The sequence below is a fragment of the Schistocerca gregaria genome, unplaced genomic scaffold (genome assembly GCF_023897955.1).
Source record: "Schistocerca gregaria isolate iqSchGreg1 unplaced genomic scaffold, iqSchGreg1.2 ptg001026l, whole genome shotgun sequence".
In the NCBI taxonomy this organism is placed as follows: domain Eukaryota; kingdom Metazoa; phylum Arthropoda; class Insecta; order Orthoptera; family Acrididae; genus Schistocerca; species Schistocerca gregaria.
Genome location: NW_026062374.1, coordinates 85,820 through 101,605, shown reverse-complemented (window position 1 = coordinate 101,605; position 15,786 = coordinate 85,820). Strand labels below are relative to the sequence as shown.

At 49.0% G+C, this 15,786-nt stretch overlaps 5 protein-coding genes and 1 long non-coding RNA gene across 8 annotated transcripts; 4 read left to right on the top strand and 2 right to left on the bottom strand.

The window, feature by feature from the left end:
• Nucleotides 1–279: 279 nt before the first annotated feature.
• LOC126327195 (FAS-associated factor 2-B-like) lies at nucleotides 280–2,298 on the bottom strand. The gene is made up of 3 exons (XM_049995848.1): nucleotides 2,280–2,298; nucleotides 1,966–2,084; nucleotides 280–1,838 (listed from the first exon to the last, which is right to left on the bottom strand). Exons 1-3 carry the CDS (start codon nucleotides 2,288–2,290, stop codon nucleotides 856–858), a joined length of 1,113 nt encoding a protein of 370 aa, XP_049851805.1. The 5' UTR covers nucleotides 2,291–2,298; the 3' UTR covers nucleotides 280–855.
• A 72-nt stretch (nucleotides 2,299–2,370) lies between these two features.
• LOC126327188 (GPI mannosyltransferase 2-like) lies at nucleotides 2,371–5,480 on the top strand. 2 transcript variants are annotated; one of them, XM_049995840.1, is made up of 6 exons: nucleotides 2,371–2,813; nucleotides 2,931–3,033; nucleotides 3,099–3,420; nucleotides 3,528–3,709; nucleotides 3,784–3,941; nucleotides 4,006–5,480. In XM_049995840.1, exons 1-6 carry the CDS (start codon nucleotides 2,411–2,413, stop codon nucleotides 4,272–4,274), a joined length of 1,437 nt encoding a protein of 478 aa, XP_049851797.1. In that variant the 5' UTR covers nucleotides 2,371–2,410; the 3' UTR covers nucleotides 4,275–5,480. The 2 variants fall into 2 exon arrangements, with proteins under 2 accessions (XP_049851797.1, XP_049851798.1); XM_049995841.1 differs by having other exon boundaries at nucleotides 2,388–2,813; nucleotides 3,784–5,061.
• On the bottom strand, nucleotides 3,716–7,323 carry LOC126327187 (leucine-zipper-like transcriptional regulator 1). 2 transcript variants are annotated; one of them, XR_007561053.1, is made up of 5 exons: nucleotides 6,312–7,323; nucleotides 5,632–6,170; nucleotides 5,342–5,491; nucleotides 5,108–5,254; nucleotides 3,716–5,000 (listed from the first exon to the last, which is right to left on the bottom strand). XR_007561053.1 is itself a non-coding variant. In XM_049995839.1 (4 exons), the coding sequence occupies exons 1-4, from the start codon at nucleotides 6,146–6,148 to the stop codon at nucleotides 4,249–4,251; spliced, it is 1,566 nt and encodes a 521-aa protein (XP_049851796.1). The 2 variants fall into 2 exon arrangements, 1 of the variants encoding a protein (XP_049851796.1); XM_049995839.1 differs by lacking the exon at nucleotides 6,312–7,323 and having other exon boundaries at nucleotides 4,249–5,000; nucleotides 5,632–6,148.
• Nucleotides 7,324–7,394: 71 nt separating this feature from the next.
• Nucleotides 7,395–8,819, top strand: LOC126327198 (uncharacterized). Its single transcript, XR_007561054.1, has 2 exons — nucleotides 7,395–7,659; nucleotides 7,790–8,819. It is a non-coding gene; the product is annotated as an uncharacterized LOC126327198 (long non-coding RNA).
• A 1,219-nt stretch (nucleotides 8,820–10,038) lies between these two features.
• On the top strand, nucleotides 10,039–10,380 carry LOC126327181 (ATP-dependent RNA helicase DHX8-like). The gene has a single exon (XM_049995832.1). It carries the CDS (start codon nucleotides 10,039–10,041, stop codon nucleotides 10,378–10,380), a length of 342 nt encoding a protein of 113 aa, XP_049851789.1.
• A 519-nt stretch (nucleotides 10,381–10,899) lies between these two features.
• On the top strand, nucleotides 10,900–13,995 carry LOC126327194 (ATP-dependent RNA helicase dhx8-like). Its single transcript, XM_049995847.1, has one exon. It carries the CDS (start codon nucleotides 10,913–10,915, stop codon nucleotides 13,832–13,834), a length of 2,922 nt encoding a protein of 973 aa, XP_049851804.1. The 5' UTR covers nucleotides 10,900–10,912; the 3' UTR covers nucleotides 13,835–13,995.
• Nucleotides 13,996–15,786: the final 1,791 nt, after the last annotated feature.

Below are 15,786 nucleotides of genomic sequence, written 5' to 3'. Positions count from 1 at the left end.
TACGGAGAGATTATGCGATCTGCGTGCCGACCACATCTAGAAACTTGGTAAAAGGAAACAAAAGCAGCAAGGCTCATTCATTCGCCAATAGAGGTTAGCGGAAGATAAAAACTACTGAATGACTCATACTCGATACTCGAAGGCTTTGTGTCTGATGGATGCATATACCTATGCATACAAAGGTCAACACAACGTCTCAGAAGTGTATGAATGATGGAAAAGGTGCTTGTCCGGAAGAGGGCATAGGAGAAAGATTTAGGTTTGCAGGCGCATCGTGTTTGCTCTAGGTATCAATTTTTATTTCAGGCAGGAGAATTTCAATAAGTCGTGCGTGACTTACTATGACTAAAATAACGAATCTCAGTTTCGAGTAAGGGTTGTCACTACTTTTATTTTTTGCGAAGAAGGAAGCTTTTTTTTTCTTTTTGATTCCAATAATGCACGATTTGAAGAGCACTCTCTCAGCACATGCCACCTCTTCACGTTTGCTTGGTTTCTTTTGTTCCAGGAGTTATATGAACAAGAACAGATAATGTCTGTTGCTGCTCGCCTATTGTATTTTTAAAAAAGTCTGCTTTTGAACGTCGCTGCGAACAAAATAGTCTAAACCTGCGGGTGAAATTTTTGGGGTGGAAATGAGCGAATGCCGTGCGCTCTCTCTAGGTGGACTCTTTTTTTCCTGCACATAGACTCTTTTCACCAGCCCATTCTGAGGTAAGAGAAAACTTGAGCATGAAAATGCACCGGTGGATCTTTCGATGAAGAAAACATGCAAAGTGGACAGACCAAATGAGGTGCTTTGTTTTTTGTAGAGAAAAAGAAAGTAGTAGCAAGAGAGGCAAAAAAAGACTGAAATTAATCGTCGAATACTTCTTCAACAATCAGAAGTCCACATGGGATTTCTGTCTCGCCGAGTGTCAGATGTTTGTCAACGAAAGCTTTACGAGGATAAGGTGAAACAATGACAAAGTTTTTGGGTGTAGATTCTTTGGTCATGCAAAAATCGTATAGAGTTTGAATTCGATCCGTTAGCAAGAACCTTCGTTTTTGTACCGACCCGTCCAAAAATCGAATCGGGACTGTGACGACATCTGGAGCAGGATCTGGTTCCGCACCAAGGAGCTGTTCAATTTTTGAACGAGACGCCTCTTGAGTTCTTTGTTGCTCAGCTTCAGCGAGCTGATTTTGCTTTTTGATCTCTTCTTTTTGTTTTTCTTGTATAAGCAGGTTGTTTTGGCGCTCTTGATCAGCAGCCAGAGAATCTTCATACGCGTGGTCTTGTTCTTCGATAATGTTTCTTGCGTGCTCGCATGTTGATGGCCGAGATGTAATGGCCGTTATCCAACTGCTGTAGCTCCCAATGACCTGAAAAGAATGCGAGATGAGTGCTTCACTCGTGTCAAGGTCGTGAATTTGCTTGAGAAGATAAGCTGGATAGCCAGAGATAGTTTGAGCTTGGTCGGGTGCAAACGAGCTATGACTCCAAATCGATACATGGGGATAAGAGAAGGCATCTAGCACTCTAGATATACGGCTGCCTTCTGGATAGGCAACGTTTCCGGCCCAGAAGACGAAGTTGTTGCCCAAAAACTCACTAGTCAGCTGTGCGCCCAGTACATTTCGACAAAAAGAGAGGCAGCCCTCATGCAAATCCGAATGCAGATAAACGAAAAGAAATTTGTACTGAGATTTAGAATAGGCCAGCGCCTGCTCGAAGCTGCCAATAAATACGGGTGGGGTACATGTGCCAAGTTTAGAGAAAAAATTTTTCATGCCAATAGACTCTTGTTCAGGAGTGGGAAGCATTCGCCTTAACTGGATCCAGTTCCCGATGAATGCTTGAGAGAGAAAGGAAGTACATCAAGAAAAAAAGATTTGTATGCATATTTACGCAAGAAACGAAATGTGTCTGTTAGTATGTGTTAAATAGAGCGCATATAGAAAAGCAAGATATAGCATACGTACACAATACAGTCGAATAGATTTTCCATGGTAACGAAAACAAAGACCAAAGGGATGAGAGCCAATATCTCAACCTAGAGTTCACGTCGTTTAGATGATTGCTAGAGGAGCCTTCGCTTTTGCTATCAGTTAAGAATTAAAAAAAAAGTGATTAGTAAATTTGAGAACAAGGTGATAGCGCTGTTGCAATCCTTCCACCCGTGTCATGAACGCAGAAAAAAGTTGCTAGCGTCAACCACCAATTATTCAGTTTGCAATGTGCATACACCCTCTCAGTGGGTTCTTCGGTGCAATTAGAAATAAAAAGCTCAACGTACTCCTCTCTCATGGCGAAAATATTATGTTACAGCTTTTCATCCTTTATACACAAAAAAAAAAAGAATCCATCTAACATATTGAAAATTCATTTTACTTAGACCAGTTTGTGCATACATACCCAGCAAAACAAATGCTGTTTTTTTCGTCGTTGAGGCGCCTCAAACCACAAATAACCCCCTATGCGTCGCATGAGTTTCGTCGGTCAATGCAAGTAGTAGGTTTTGCTCTTCTCACGCGCATTCTTTTTACTATATATGCCATGCTCCTCAGACTTTTCATGCCACTGCCATATGATACATCTTCTATCCTTGCTTATCCATTGGAGGGGGACGATTATCAATCCGAATCAACGCTTATTCGTCCCGCTTCACTCAACTACACTGGCCTTAAATTTCTCTACTACAGAACACTCAGGGGTATGGCCAATTGGGATGCCATCTTTTTCACTCAAATTGCGCAAAATGGATACCAATGGGAAAATTTCTTCGCCTTTTTGCCTGGCTATCCTGTCACTATTCGCCTCCTATCAAAATGTAAATAGTTTATATCTGCGTGTGTAAAAGCCTTGCGTACAGTCGAACATCTCTTTTTTTCTTCCAAAATCAGTGTATTGCTAATCTACCTCTTTCTTCTCTCTTGTTCGCATTCAGTCATGATCAGACTCTTGGGAATTGGAAACACAGAGTCTATACTCCTTTCTGGGTATCTCGCAAGTAATATCTCTTTTGTCTTCGCCTCATGGATTCTCTATAGGTATGTCTCTTTTGCTCTTCTATATAAAAAAAATTCACTGATGAAGACGATACGAAACCCCCAAGATTGAGTTGCATTGTTCTTGGAGATGAACGTTGGGCTTTCAAATCTGCGCTCCTATTCTGTCTATCTCCAGCGACGCCTTTCTTTCTTGGCATCTATAGCGAAAGTCTCTTTGCAGCTACAGCATTCACTGGCATGTTCTTCTGTGCTCGAAACCGTCATGCGTCTTCCGAGAAACATCTTTTTAACACATTCATGGCATCGGTCTTCTTCGCACTTGCGTGTACTGTCAGATCGAATGCCATCACACTTGTTGGATTCATTCTGTACGAACAACTCAGATACTCATACGACAGATATTTGTATCAAAAAGAAGCTCGGACCGTACGTCAAGGGTGCTTTTTCTTCTTCGCCTACCTAATCAAGTGCGAGGTTTTACAAATACCGCCTTGCAGCCCTTTTGTCTGTCCTGTTAATTTTTTTTGTGTTAGAAACTCAGCCGAATTGTTCTGGAATGGATTTATGCAGGATTTGCATGCTTCCTCTCCATCCTGCCATTCGTGTGTTATCTGTCATATGGATACATGACATATTGCTCAAATCCGGATTCTAAGAGGCCATGGTGCCAACGTACTATCCCTAACATCTATTCTTTCGTCCAAGATCATTATTGGTACACTTTTTTTCCTCCCTCATCAAAAACTTCTTTTCCTTTATTTAACACAAGTTGTTCGTATAAAACTATAGGAATGTTGGCCTATTCAGATACTACACACTCAAACAAGTTCCAAACTTTTTAATCGCCCTTCCCGTTATCATATTATGTATAATGGGTATTGTCTCTTATGCCATCTGCAATTTGAAACAATTTAGTTTAGGTCTATGTCCAGATAAACCGACAAAAAGTAAGCCAATTGTTCTTTTTCCTGTGTAACGCACGATCTTTACTAAACACATTCTTATACCCAGACACCGGCGCCATACCACCATTCAAACGAAATTCGGTATTTGTCTATGTAGCTCAAGTAATGTTTCTGCTCTTGGTTTCTGTTCCTTTCATCTACATCCAAGTGCTGAATCGCTTCATCTTTTCGCAGTGTCCATTTGTCTATTGGTATATGGTCCACCTATTTTCTGCAAATAGCGGTCACCTATGGCCCTCTCTTGTCGCATTCTATCTCATCTTCTACAACCTTGTCGGCATCTCTTTATTCACGCAATTCCTTCCCTGGACCTGAAGTGTTGCCTCTCTTCATTACGTCGTACACTTTTTCTCCTGTTCTTTGCCTTGTCGTACAACACATCAGCCAAAACATCAATTGACGATTGCAATACGTGCCAGTCATCCTTCGGACCCCCGTGATTGCCTCCAAATAATAACATCTCGTGATTTCCTATGGCCACTAACACCCCCATGTCTCGACACTTCGGAGAATTTGGTATACTCCATTTCCTCCATCTCAAAGTAATCGTATCCAACGTGAAAAAACTTGAAGACGTCCAATTCGTTTCCATCTCCTGTCCTCCCCATACCGCTAATTGAAAGCCCATTCTCGCGCAACTAGAAAACGTACACACGCTTGCGTTATCCTCCTCCTCTAATAGCCTCCAGCACCTTTTTACCGGATCGTACACGTTCACTTGATTGTACTTTTCCTTCCAAGCAGCGGCACTCTTGCACCATACGCCACCTCCAAACATCCATATTTTCCCACCAATCTCCACCAATCTGTGACCGCTTCGCCTGGACGGAATGTATCCGTCGTGTTGATCTGTGTAGTCCTCCCATCTCATTGCTTCTAAATCAAGCTTGTAAAAATCCCCAAGCACTTGGTAGTCGTTTTCGCTCATCTGATTATTTCCGCCAAAAATGTAAACATCGTGTCCCAACAACACGCACCCGTGATTTGACCGGCATATAGGCGCTTGACCACTCGTCTTGGGTATAGACCAAGTCTGGGTAACTGTATACATTTTTGAAATTGATCTCATTAGCTTCGCGCAGCTACATCTTTCTAAAAAAAATTTCACAAAAAGCAAAGTTCTCTACCACTACTCTTAAAACGCGTACCAGTGTCTAGCTTCTTCAAATTGTTGAAGTTTGAAACCCCATCGTATCCGCCGAAGACGTAAATCGACTCTTTGTATCCAATCGCCTGATGTCTCGAGATGAGCTGGATCTCGTTCCTCGTGTGACACTTGGTGATTTCGGAAGTTTCTGAATTTACGTTTCACCAAAGAGGAAAAAAAAGCTGTTGGTTACCATTAAGGAAAAATGTAAAGCGTGTATGGTTATGTATCGTACCTAAATTCAAGCAATGAACATCATTGAACCTAGACAAAATTGAATTCTCGCCACCTATAATATATAAATTGCCTTCTATTACTGTCCCTGTATGTGCATACCGTGGCTCAATCACCCTTGGGTAAAATACTTCTTTCCAGATTAAAGGTACTTTAAAAAAATATTTTTATCCACATTTTTTGCACGTTCGAGTGAGCAAAGAAAGCAGATGGTCAGTGGAAGATACGGTGTTTCATCGAGCCTGTCCTCTACGAGGATTCGAAAAAAAGTTTTCATTGGTGCCAACGTACGCGGCTTCTCGAGTTCTAGCCTCTCTAAATAATAAGCGCGCCAATTAACCTTAGAAATCTGGACAGGAATAGAACTGGTACTCAACGTTTCGACCGATAATTCAGGAAATCTTAGCTGCGCTACTGCTAGCCACGTAAGATTGGAAGACACTAAGTTGTTGAACAGTTTGCACACCGAGGCAATATGAAACAGAGTTTGAACATTAAAAAACTTGAAAATCTTTACCAAAAGTTCTCGAGGAAACTGAGTCAGTCGTTTTTTTCCATGAAATCGATCGCCAAAGACATTTCCGATCTCGTCATGCGGTTGCGTGCAGCACTTGTTAGTAGAGTGCATAGCATCTGATTGGTGATTGGTCGCTGAAGGGTGTATATGGTAGCCATCGTATGATGATAGTTCAGAGTCAGTCAAACTAAAGCTCTCTAAGTTGGCTGCATCCAAGAACGGAGGTTCGTTTCCAAAATTCACCTTTGCCATGTTTTTTGATGCATTCAATAAGAATAGTAGGCTGATCATATCAGGAATAGCTTATCTGTATCTGCATGAAACAAGCAAGCATTGAGTTATGATCTATAGTGTTTAGAGAACGCTAGTATTTCATTCATGTCACAATAATAGCGTTGATTTAAAAAAATACTCAGAATGAAAATTGCTGACCTCCCGCGAAACGAGTATATACCATTTCATCCCTACTCAATTCAAAATGTATCTCTAGACCCCTGATCAGTGCAAATATACAATCAGCACCACACCCTCTTCACCTGAAAATTTTGTATAATGCATGCTAGGAAGTTAGAATGTGAGAAATTTGAAAGTGGTGTTACTTTGCATCGCGACTTAAATTCCAGCAAGCGTTAGTTAACTTCATTCTGCTTTCTATTCCCTTATCTAGTGCAACACTGTAATCCTGTTCAGAAAAATATCAGAAACAGAAAAGGCAGCTTCCCACACACGATGACGTGTCGAGGTATTACATCAAAATTCTCTCACGGCCGCTCTTCACTCTTGCACGTGCGACTTTCCATGACTATACCACGTTTCATTTCGGATCCGCGCAATAGCTTGTCCCTAAAGAAAGGACCGCCACGGAGTGTCTCGTTTTCTAGAATCTTCATCAGACCAGGAACAGCAACCCAGTTTCTTGAGAGGAACTCAGACATCGAAAGAGTGCGCTCTTCTCTCTGCCTTCCCTAAAAATAGGGGAGGAGAGACCTGCGAATCCGGGCCTGTAGAGCCCCTTTAAAAGAACAAAGCTCTGAAGACGCATCATTTTTTGCTGCTTAATCAGAGAGGAGGAAAATGTGTTCATGATAAATGCGAGGAATGCACAATACTGTCGAAAATAATGTAACACGTACATAGACCACTAAATGTGTATTGAATGCACAGAGTAGCCTCTCTCTTTGTCGCTCTGTCACGTTTTATGTGCACAGTAACCTCAATTTTGTCTCTGGCATGTCTTCCTCTTCTCAATCAAGTTCGATTACCCTACGAGTCTTCAAACTCTAAACACAGGGTCCTTGTTTCTAGATACATAATCACCATTTCGAGACTGCCGTGCCACCTGTTTTCACAAATCGCGCCTGCTCTGATACCCCGATATACGGATCCACATTTTTGACATATCTATTCGCCATACAATTTCAAAAAAAATTACCTCCGTGATGTATGTGGCTTTTGTTCCTGTTTCTCTGATTTCGCAATATTTTTTGCTTAATTTTCTGCAGCGCTTCATCCATTGGATGGCTCACTGATGATTCGGTATTCTCTGTTCTATCCGAAAAGCGTGACATCTTCTCGCTCGCTCCCATCGGGTACCCGTTGTTACGCGCAGACTTCAACACCGCGAAAAAAATCGTCGAAATTATCGGAAGGAGTGAACGTCCCTCACCTTTCACCCGCTTTTCGCGTAACCTGGTTTTCCCCTGTCTAAACGATTTTTAACCTTTAGAAGGCGAGACATAGCCAGAGGAAATCTTTGGGAATATGCCGAGATCAAAAAACACTTAGAAGGCAACACACCTCCTGTATGCGTTGTGTTTTTCTGAAAGGCGTGCAATTTTTTTAAAAGCCTATACAATTTCCCCCTCATGCCGCTGATATCTTTCTTTCTTCAAATAACGTGCATGCTCCTTTGTTGAAAAACCAACTTTTCAGGCGACCATATTCTCTGAGGTAGATGCCAAACGATGGCCGACTGAATACGACAAAGTAAAAACTGGCATCTTTGGAGACACGCTCGTCATCTCCGAATGCTTAGTCGAATGTCCTGCGAACCTTATTTTTGTCTCTCAAAAACGGTTATTGACTACAGTACACATTCTACCCATAAGGTCGTTGCTGTCTTCTCAAAAAATTTTATTCTATCTAACCTCATCTCCCTTCTCTGCGACGCCGCGAAATTCCATATACAACGGCGGCATTCCCAGACTCAAGTGAACAGCTGGCTAGAACCAGTTCGAGCGAAGTATCCAGAACTGGCCGCCTTCGACATCACCCTCACTTATAATTGGGGATATAAACTCCTCACACCCCTAGCTTCTAGTACGTGGGAGCAGAAGTCAGATGTGCACACCAAATACGGCTACATCTATTTCCCGAAAAAGCCTACCGAACTGGTTGGAATTGACATGGAGAACAGCCTGGCCAATTACCAGCTTCTTGTCGATCACTGCCTTCGTATCCGTTGGTTCTCCTTCGGTAAGGCGAATGACCAGGAATTGGAGCGCATGTTTGGACTGATCGAAAACCTGTCAAAAACCGGCGGCACTCAAAAACTCACGAATTCTACGGATAGGTTTCTCGAGGGAGAACCCACACGTACTTAAACCACTCGGATTCACCCTAGTGTCCGAGTCGTGCGTCTGACGTTCCGTCCTCTTGAGAGCTTGTACCTCTGACTTCTTGGTCTCTGGCGCTGTTGGAGCCATTAAAGACGGGCCTACTCGCTCTCATTCGAGTTTGCTTTCCCGGTATCGGGCTTCTTGATCTTGACGTTTTCTACGCATCAGCTGATCTTAAGATAGGTGCTCTTTTTTTTTTTTGACATGTTGCGCCTACTGCAGCAGAGATGTCACGTATGACCTGCAGCCTGTTATCCGCCCTGCAGCGGATCTTCAGTAAGAAGTATTTTCGTTCATCAATAAATCTCTTGTTGGGCTTTCAGCACGTCCCTATCTGCACCTTATCAAGACGCGTATCCTTTGAAATCTTCTTGGGTCTTCTAGCATTTTTTGATCCACTCACTCGTTTGTCCGTCTAATTCTATTTTTAGACCGTTGATAAAAAGTCCAATTCGGAATTGACGACCTTCGCTTGCAGTAAGTTTTGTCCAGAAAAATCCAATTTTCAACGCGTGCTTGCCCCTCACCCGGAGACGTGTACATTCGACTCTGTGAGCAGCTCTTGTACTCGTTGCTCTTTGATTCGAAGGAGCCTTCGACTTCCTCGATACACTGGAAAAAAAACGCCAGCAGTAAAGAAACGCGTTCTCTTAACACCATGGCGCGAAGAGTGGCGCCGCCTCACCTATCCCTCCGTGATGAAGCATCCACCGAGCACAGAAACCATGTACGGGGACGATCACATGCAAGCTTCGAATGATGCGCACTTGAGCCTTCCTTTCGAAAAAAGTCTCCGCTTCTGCAGCGCGTGTATCTCGTGAACGTCTCAAACCATAACCCAAAATCAGCAGAAGCTGCTCTCCCCACGGAGACGCTCCGAGCAATGCAGTCCTGTTCCCCAAATCTCGGCCGATGCGGCGTACCGATCTCGTTCCCAACGCCGCCACCAAAAAGACTAACGTCGGTAATGACTCCTAAATGTACTTCCGGGACGCATCGCGCTCACCAATGGACCCATCTTCGCGTCACAAACGGCAAAAATTTCGCGCGTAAAAGAGCTCCCTATGGACTCAATGCAACCGCCATATAAGCTCAGATCAAAAAAGCGCCTACATATGTCCTATACACGTGTACGGTACACCCGGCCTGCCTACGCACGTAAAGCACAATTGCGTCGAGACCGCGCAACCTTCGCCGCGCACCGCACCGCGCCGCAGCTGCGCCTATTTTCACTCGTAGAGGGCAAGGGGTTTCTCAACGCCGAAGAAAACTGCCTAAGCGGCAACATTCTGCTCTTGCAAAAAAAAAAAGGTGGACCTGGCGCGCACTTTGAGATGTTCTGCGGCCATTTCACGAGCACACCGACACTCGATAGTAAAGGGTCTGACGCTCAGCGAGTCCTAGGTGTGATTTCAAAGCCGCGCGAAGCCATTGTAACTTCACTTTTTTTTTAATCGATTTATTCGTCATTTTAATATAAACTCCTTTGGCCAGCTCGCGTCAAGCAGCAGCCCCCATCCGGCTAACGCATCGAACGCATTAGAGAGTTCGTTTCCGAACCAGATGGAGGACCTCGCCAAATTTCAGCATTTTTCCCTGGTCCAAAAAATTATGAAAGAGTTAAACAACAACATTGGCATGGGCGAGGAACTGGTCGCCGAATTCATCATTGACCTCGCGGACAAGCACCCAAAGTTTGACGATTTCAGTCAGGCCATCAAAGACACCGGCGCCGACTTTACCGACCAGTTTACAGCCACTCTTTACAAATTAATCTCTAAGATGCGCTTCAAAAAGCCGCCGACGAGTGCATCGGAAGCCCCGCGTGCGAGCGACAGCATGACAAGAGATGTCAAGATAGAGCCAGATACAGCCAACGGGGGAGATTCTGGGCAGGATAAGTAAGTAGAGAAAACACGAGCGCATAGGGAATACCCACCCCTTCTGTGCCGTGAAAAAAACACCATTTTTTGTTAGAAAGACCTGGCTCTGCCTCTTCAACAACTCGGTTTGTCAAAGAGAGTACAGGTTTTAGTCTCCTGCTCACGGTTGAGCACTGCGAAAAAATCCTAGAAGCTGACATTTTCTTTGTGTATTAAGAAATTGCAATTCTCGAAGAATTGATTCTTCGCCGACGTCCAACGGTCGAGCTGGCTCCGCGGCGCCTGGGAGGAGGCCGGAAGAGGACGTGGACGACTTTGGACGCGTTAGGCGGAGGTCGGGCGGCGACTCCTCTGGCCGCGGTTTTTCGCGCGACGAGCAGAGGGCCGGTCGTTCTGGTGGGTCGTACCGGAGCGACGCGGGGGACGGAAGAGAGGCCTACAGGGACGGCTACGCGGGAAGGGGCGAGCTGAGGAGTGGGGGAGAGCGGGCCGGCGCGCAGGGTCGCTACGAGGACGAAAGAAGGAGGTATCAGGACAGGGACAGGTGCGCTGGCATGAGCGAGGAGCCCGTTGTCAACAAGATATACGAGGGTTACGTCAGCGGCGTGAAGGATTTTGGGTGTTTCGTGGTGCTCAAGGGCGTTCATGGGAACCGCGAGGGACTGGTTCACATTTCCGACTTTCGACAGGACAACTTGAGGACGCTTCCCGATTATTTGAAGCGCAACCAGCGGGTCTTGGTCAAGGTAAAGAGTTATTCTGGGAAGCGGATGAGCCTTTCGATCAAGGAGGTGGACCAGCGCACGGGCGAGGACTTGTTGCCGACGATTCCCAATTTTCAATATCGAGATCGCATGCAGCAGTTGAGGGACGAGTTCTTTCCGGTGGGCGCGTCTAGACTGCTGGAAGACGCCGACAAGGAGCAGGACCACGAGGCGGAGAAGCAGAAGGCGTTGGCGCTGCTTCGGGACGATCGCGGTCCTAGACGGGCGAAGCAGCGCATTTCCTCTCCTGATTTGTTTGAGTGGGTACAACTTGCGCGCACGGGCGCGGTGGAGCTCGAGGAGCAGCCTTATTACGACGAGGAGTACGGCGTGTCTCTGCACCCGGAGAGGGACGAGAACTTGGTCGAGCAGGACGTGGAGCTCAACGAGGACATACCGATGTTCTTGCGCGCCTACGTCGGTCAGGCTGGTCGGTTGTCGCCGGCGAAGATAGTCAAGAATCCGCACGGATCGCTCCATTGGGCCACCTTGACTCAGTCCGCGTTGGCGAAGGAGAGGCGCGAGATGCGAGACGCAAAGAACAACGCGCTGCTTGACAGCATGCACCGCGACAGCAACTATTCCTTGAGGGAGGATCCCATCTACGAGTTGAACAGCAGACAGGCCATAGACGCGTTCATGAAGCAGCCCGCCGCGGACATCCCCGAGTGGAAGAGGTCGACCTTCGGATTGGCGACCAAGCTCGGTTGGACGACGAGCATGAGCATTCAAGAGCAGCGCCGGTCTCTGCCGGTGTACGCGTTTCGAGAAAAGTTGCTCGAGGCGATTTCGAACAACAGAATTCTGATCGTGGTCGGGGAGACCGGCAGCGGCAAGACGACTCAGCTGACCCAATACCTGGACGAGTCCGGGTACTCGCTGCGAGGCCGCATCGGGTGCACTCAGCCCCGCCGCGTCGCGGCGACGTCCGTGGCGCAGCGCGTGTCGGAGGAGGTCGGGTGCAGGCTCGGCGAGAAAGTGGGGTACAGCATCCGCTTCGAAGACATGACTTCCCCCGAAACGTGCATCAAGTACATGACCGACGGCATGCTGCTCCGCGAGTGTCTGGTCGACCCGGACCTGAAGCAGTACTCGGCGATCATCTTGGACGAGGCGCACGAACGCAGCATTCACACGGATGTGTTGATGGCGCTGATGAAACAGGCGATCCTGAGGAGGCCGGACCTGAAGCTGATCGTGACCTCGGCCACGTTGGATGCCGAGAAATTTTCCAAGTACTTCATGGACTCGCCGATTTTCACCATCCCGGGACGCACCTATCCGGTGGAAATCCTCTGGACTCGCGAGCCGGAGACCGACTACCTCGACGCCGCGCTGATCACCGTGCTGCAAATACACATCAACGAGCCCCCGGGAGACATCCTGGTCTTCCTGACGGGACAAGAGGAAATCGACACCGCCTGTCAGGTCCTGTACGAACGCATGAAAAAGCTCGGCTCGGACCTGCCGGAACTCCTGATCTTGCCCATCTACTCTGCGCTGCCCTCCGAGATGCAGTCCAGGATCTTCGAGCCCGCGCCCCCGGGCGCTCGAAAGGTAATCATCGGGACGAACATCGCGGAGACGTCCGTCACCATCGACGGCATATACTACGTCATCGACCCCGGGTTCGTGAAGCAGAAGGTCTACAACCCCAAGACGGGGATGGACGCCCTGATCGTCTGTCCGATCTCGAAGGCGCAGGCGAAACAGCGCAGCGGACGCGCCGGAAGAACCGGCCCCGGCAAGTGCTACCGACTCTACACGGAGGCGGCATACAACAACGAAATGCTGGATTCTCCAGTTCCGGAAATCCAGCGCACCAACCTCGCCAACACAGTGCTGACGATGAAGGCGCTGGGCATCAACGAGCTGTTCAACTTCGACTTCATGGACAAGCCCGCCGAGGCGCAGCTCTTCTCGGCGATGAACACGCTCTACACGCTGGGCGCGCTGGACGAGGAGGGCCTGCTGACTCGTCTCGGGCGAAAAATGGCCGACTTTCCACTCGACCCGCAGCTCGCCAAAATGCTGCTCACCTCGGTCGAGCTGGGCTGCAGCGAGGAAGTGCTGAGCATCGTCGCCATGCTGAGCGTGCACAACGTATTCTACCGACCCAAAGACAAGGCGCAGCTAGCCGACCAGAAGCGAAGCAAGTTCTTCCAGCCGGAAGGGGACCACCTGACCTTCCTGGCCGTCTACGAGGGGTGGAAGGCATCGCGGTTCAGCAACCCGTGGTGCTACGAAAACTTCATCCAGGCCAGGTCCATGAGGAGAGCGCAGGAAGTCCGCAAACAGCTCCTGGCCATGATGGACCGCTACAAACTCGACATCGTCTCCTGCGGCAAAAATTACAACCAAGTTCGAAAATCCATCGTCTCCGGCTTCTTCGCCAACGCGGCCAAAAAGGACCCCCAGGAGGGCTACAAGACGACCGTCGAGGGGACCCCGGTGTACATTCACCCGTCGTCGTCCCTTTTCCAGAAGAACCCGGACTGGGTCATCTATCACGAGCTCGTACAGACGACGAAGGAATACATGCGAGAAGTTACCGTGATCGAGGCCAAGTGGCTAGGGGAATTCGCCCCCAAGTTCTACAAGATGGCGGACCCCAACAAGATAACAAAAAGGAAGAAGCGAGAGCGACTCGAGCCTTTCTTCGACAAATGGAGAGAACCGAACGAATGGAGATTGTCCAAAAGAAGAGGCTGAAGCCCCGAATTTTTTTCGCGAAAGTGCCCGCGACATCATCGAATTTCTCTCGACAGCGCTTGGATCTACGCGAGCCGTCTCGCTCGCCGGCAAATAAAGGGCGCCGGTACTCAGCTCTGAGTCAACTGTCCCTACCGCCCCGAATTTTTTTTTTTTTTACAAAGAAATGTCTCCTATTTTTGTCGCTTTTCTGCGCTTGGCCCAGAGATCGATCACAAATTGCGTCTTGCCGCGAGGGGTCGAGCCGAACGCGTCTTCAGCTCCCGTTCAAAAAAAGTTCGAGGCGCCGCTACTGGGCGCGCTCAAGCGCCCGCCCCTCCGTCCTCTACAAGCTCTGCTGTCTCCAAGGGAGCACGCAGAAATGGCCAAGACGAGAGTCCCTCTTCGAGACAAGCTCGCTCTCCCCGGTCGGGTTCACCTTTGGATGCTGCTCGACGCGGGCGCGAGGGAGGGGGCGGCAAAAAGACATCCAAAGAGCAAACGGTTCCGTACAACGCTGATTTGGCGTACAAAAAAAAAAAAAAAAGCCAGTCCGCGCCGGCTGTGGGGGGCCCCCCTGACTCCCGCCACGGACGAAGAGCCCGCCGAAAACGCCCTGTCGGCGCGCGCAGACGAAAACGCTCGCAGGGCTCTCGTTTGTTGTGTTACGTCGCGAGCTCCGCGCAAACTCCGAAGGAGGGGGGGACCCCCCCTCGCGCGTGCAACGCCCCAACGGGACTGGGCGCAACCGCGCCGATCTCGCCGAAAGCGGACGTCGCGCCCAGAAGGACAAGCGGACACCGTGCCCTGCGCCCGTGAAACCCTCCGCTGACGTTGGATCGAGCAGCAGCCCTGGGCCTTGCGCAAAAATAAGCCGTTCGCGTACAACGTGCGCATGACCCTCTCGCTGGAAGGAGCACCGAGATCCCGCGAGAGTGCCTCCCGCCCAGTCGCCGGCAGGCAGCTGGCGCAGACCCACAGAGAGAGAGAGAGAAGTCCGCGCAGCAGCGCCAACCCGGACCCGACGGGGCCCGCTTGTTTTTCGAGGGCGAAACGCGAGACAGGACCACCTCCCCTCTCTCGGCCGCAACACGTGCACACACGCCTGTCTCGGAGGGCAAGCAACGCGTATGCACGCGTCGCGTACACGTCGTGAAGGTTACTCTTGGCTCGTCATTTAGCAAGGCTTCGCACGTCATGCAAAACGCGGTGATCAGATGTCACGTACAGATATGTTATATATATGTATACGTTATTTATTCTACTCCACTTTCAAGCGCTGCAAATTAATTGGGTCCGATATGGGGTACCCTTGTCTTTCGTAGTAGGCTTGAAGCCTTTCGTAGTTCTCCTGGTCCGATGCGTCAGAGAGCGGCAGGGACGTCTCGGGGGCCTGGCGCCCCGGCGCCCTGACGCTCCGCGAGTCCACGGCGCGTTGGTAGTCCTGCTTCTGCTGCTCGTAGACCCGTCGCTGGTGCTCGTCGAGCTTTTCGCGCAAGAAGCGGCGAAGGCGGCTGCGCTCCGCGCGGTCCGCGGGCGGCGCGGGCTCCCCGGGCGCGGCGGACGCTTGCCCCCCGCCTGCGACGAGCTCGTCCGCGAACGAATCCTCCGGAGCGGACTGCCGAACCACCAAACTCCTCAGCAGCTGGAGCTGAATGTCTTGGAGCGCGTGCCTCAGCATGGAGTTTCGCTCGACCTCCTCGGAGATGGAGGCCAAAACGGGCTTTCTGTCGAACAGTAGCAAAAACGCGGAGCCCGTCGCCAAAAGCAGACACCCTAAAAAGACAAAAACGTACGAAATTCTGTCTAAAACGTGGTAAGCCTGAACCACCGTCCAGCGAGACTGGTTCATGAGCCTCTCCACCCAGTCCCCGTGCGCCATCCCACCCCACGCGTATCGCGCCACCCAAACCAGCGCCGAAGCGCACACGACGAAGACCACCGCGAGCCAAAAACCGTACGCGCGGTTTCGC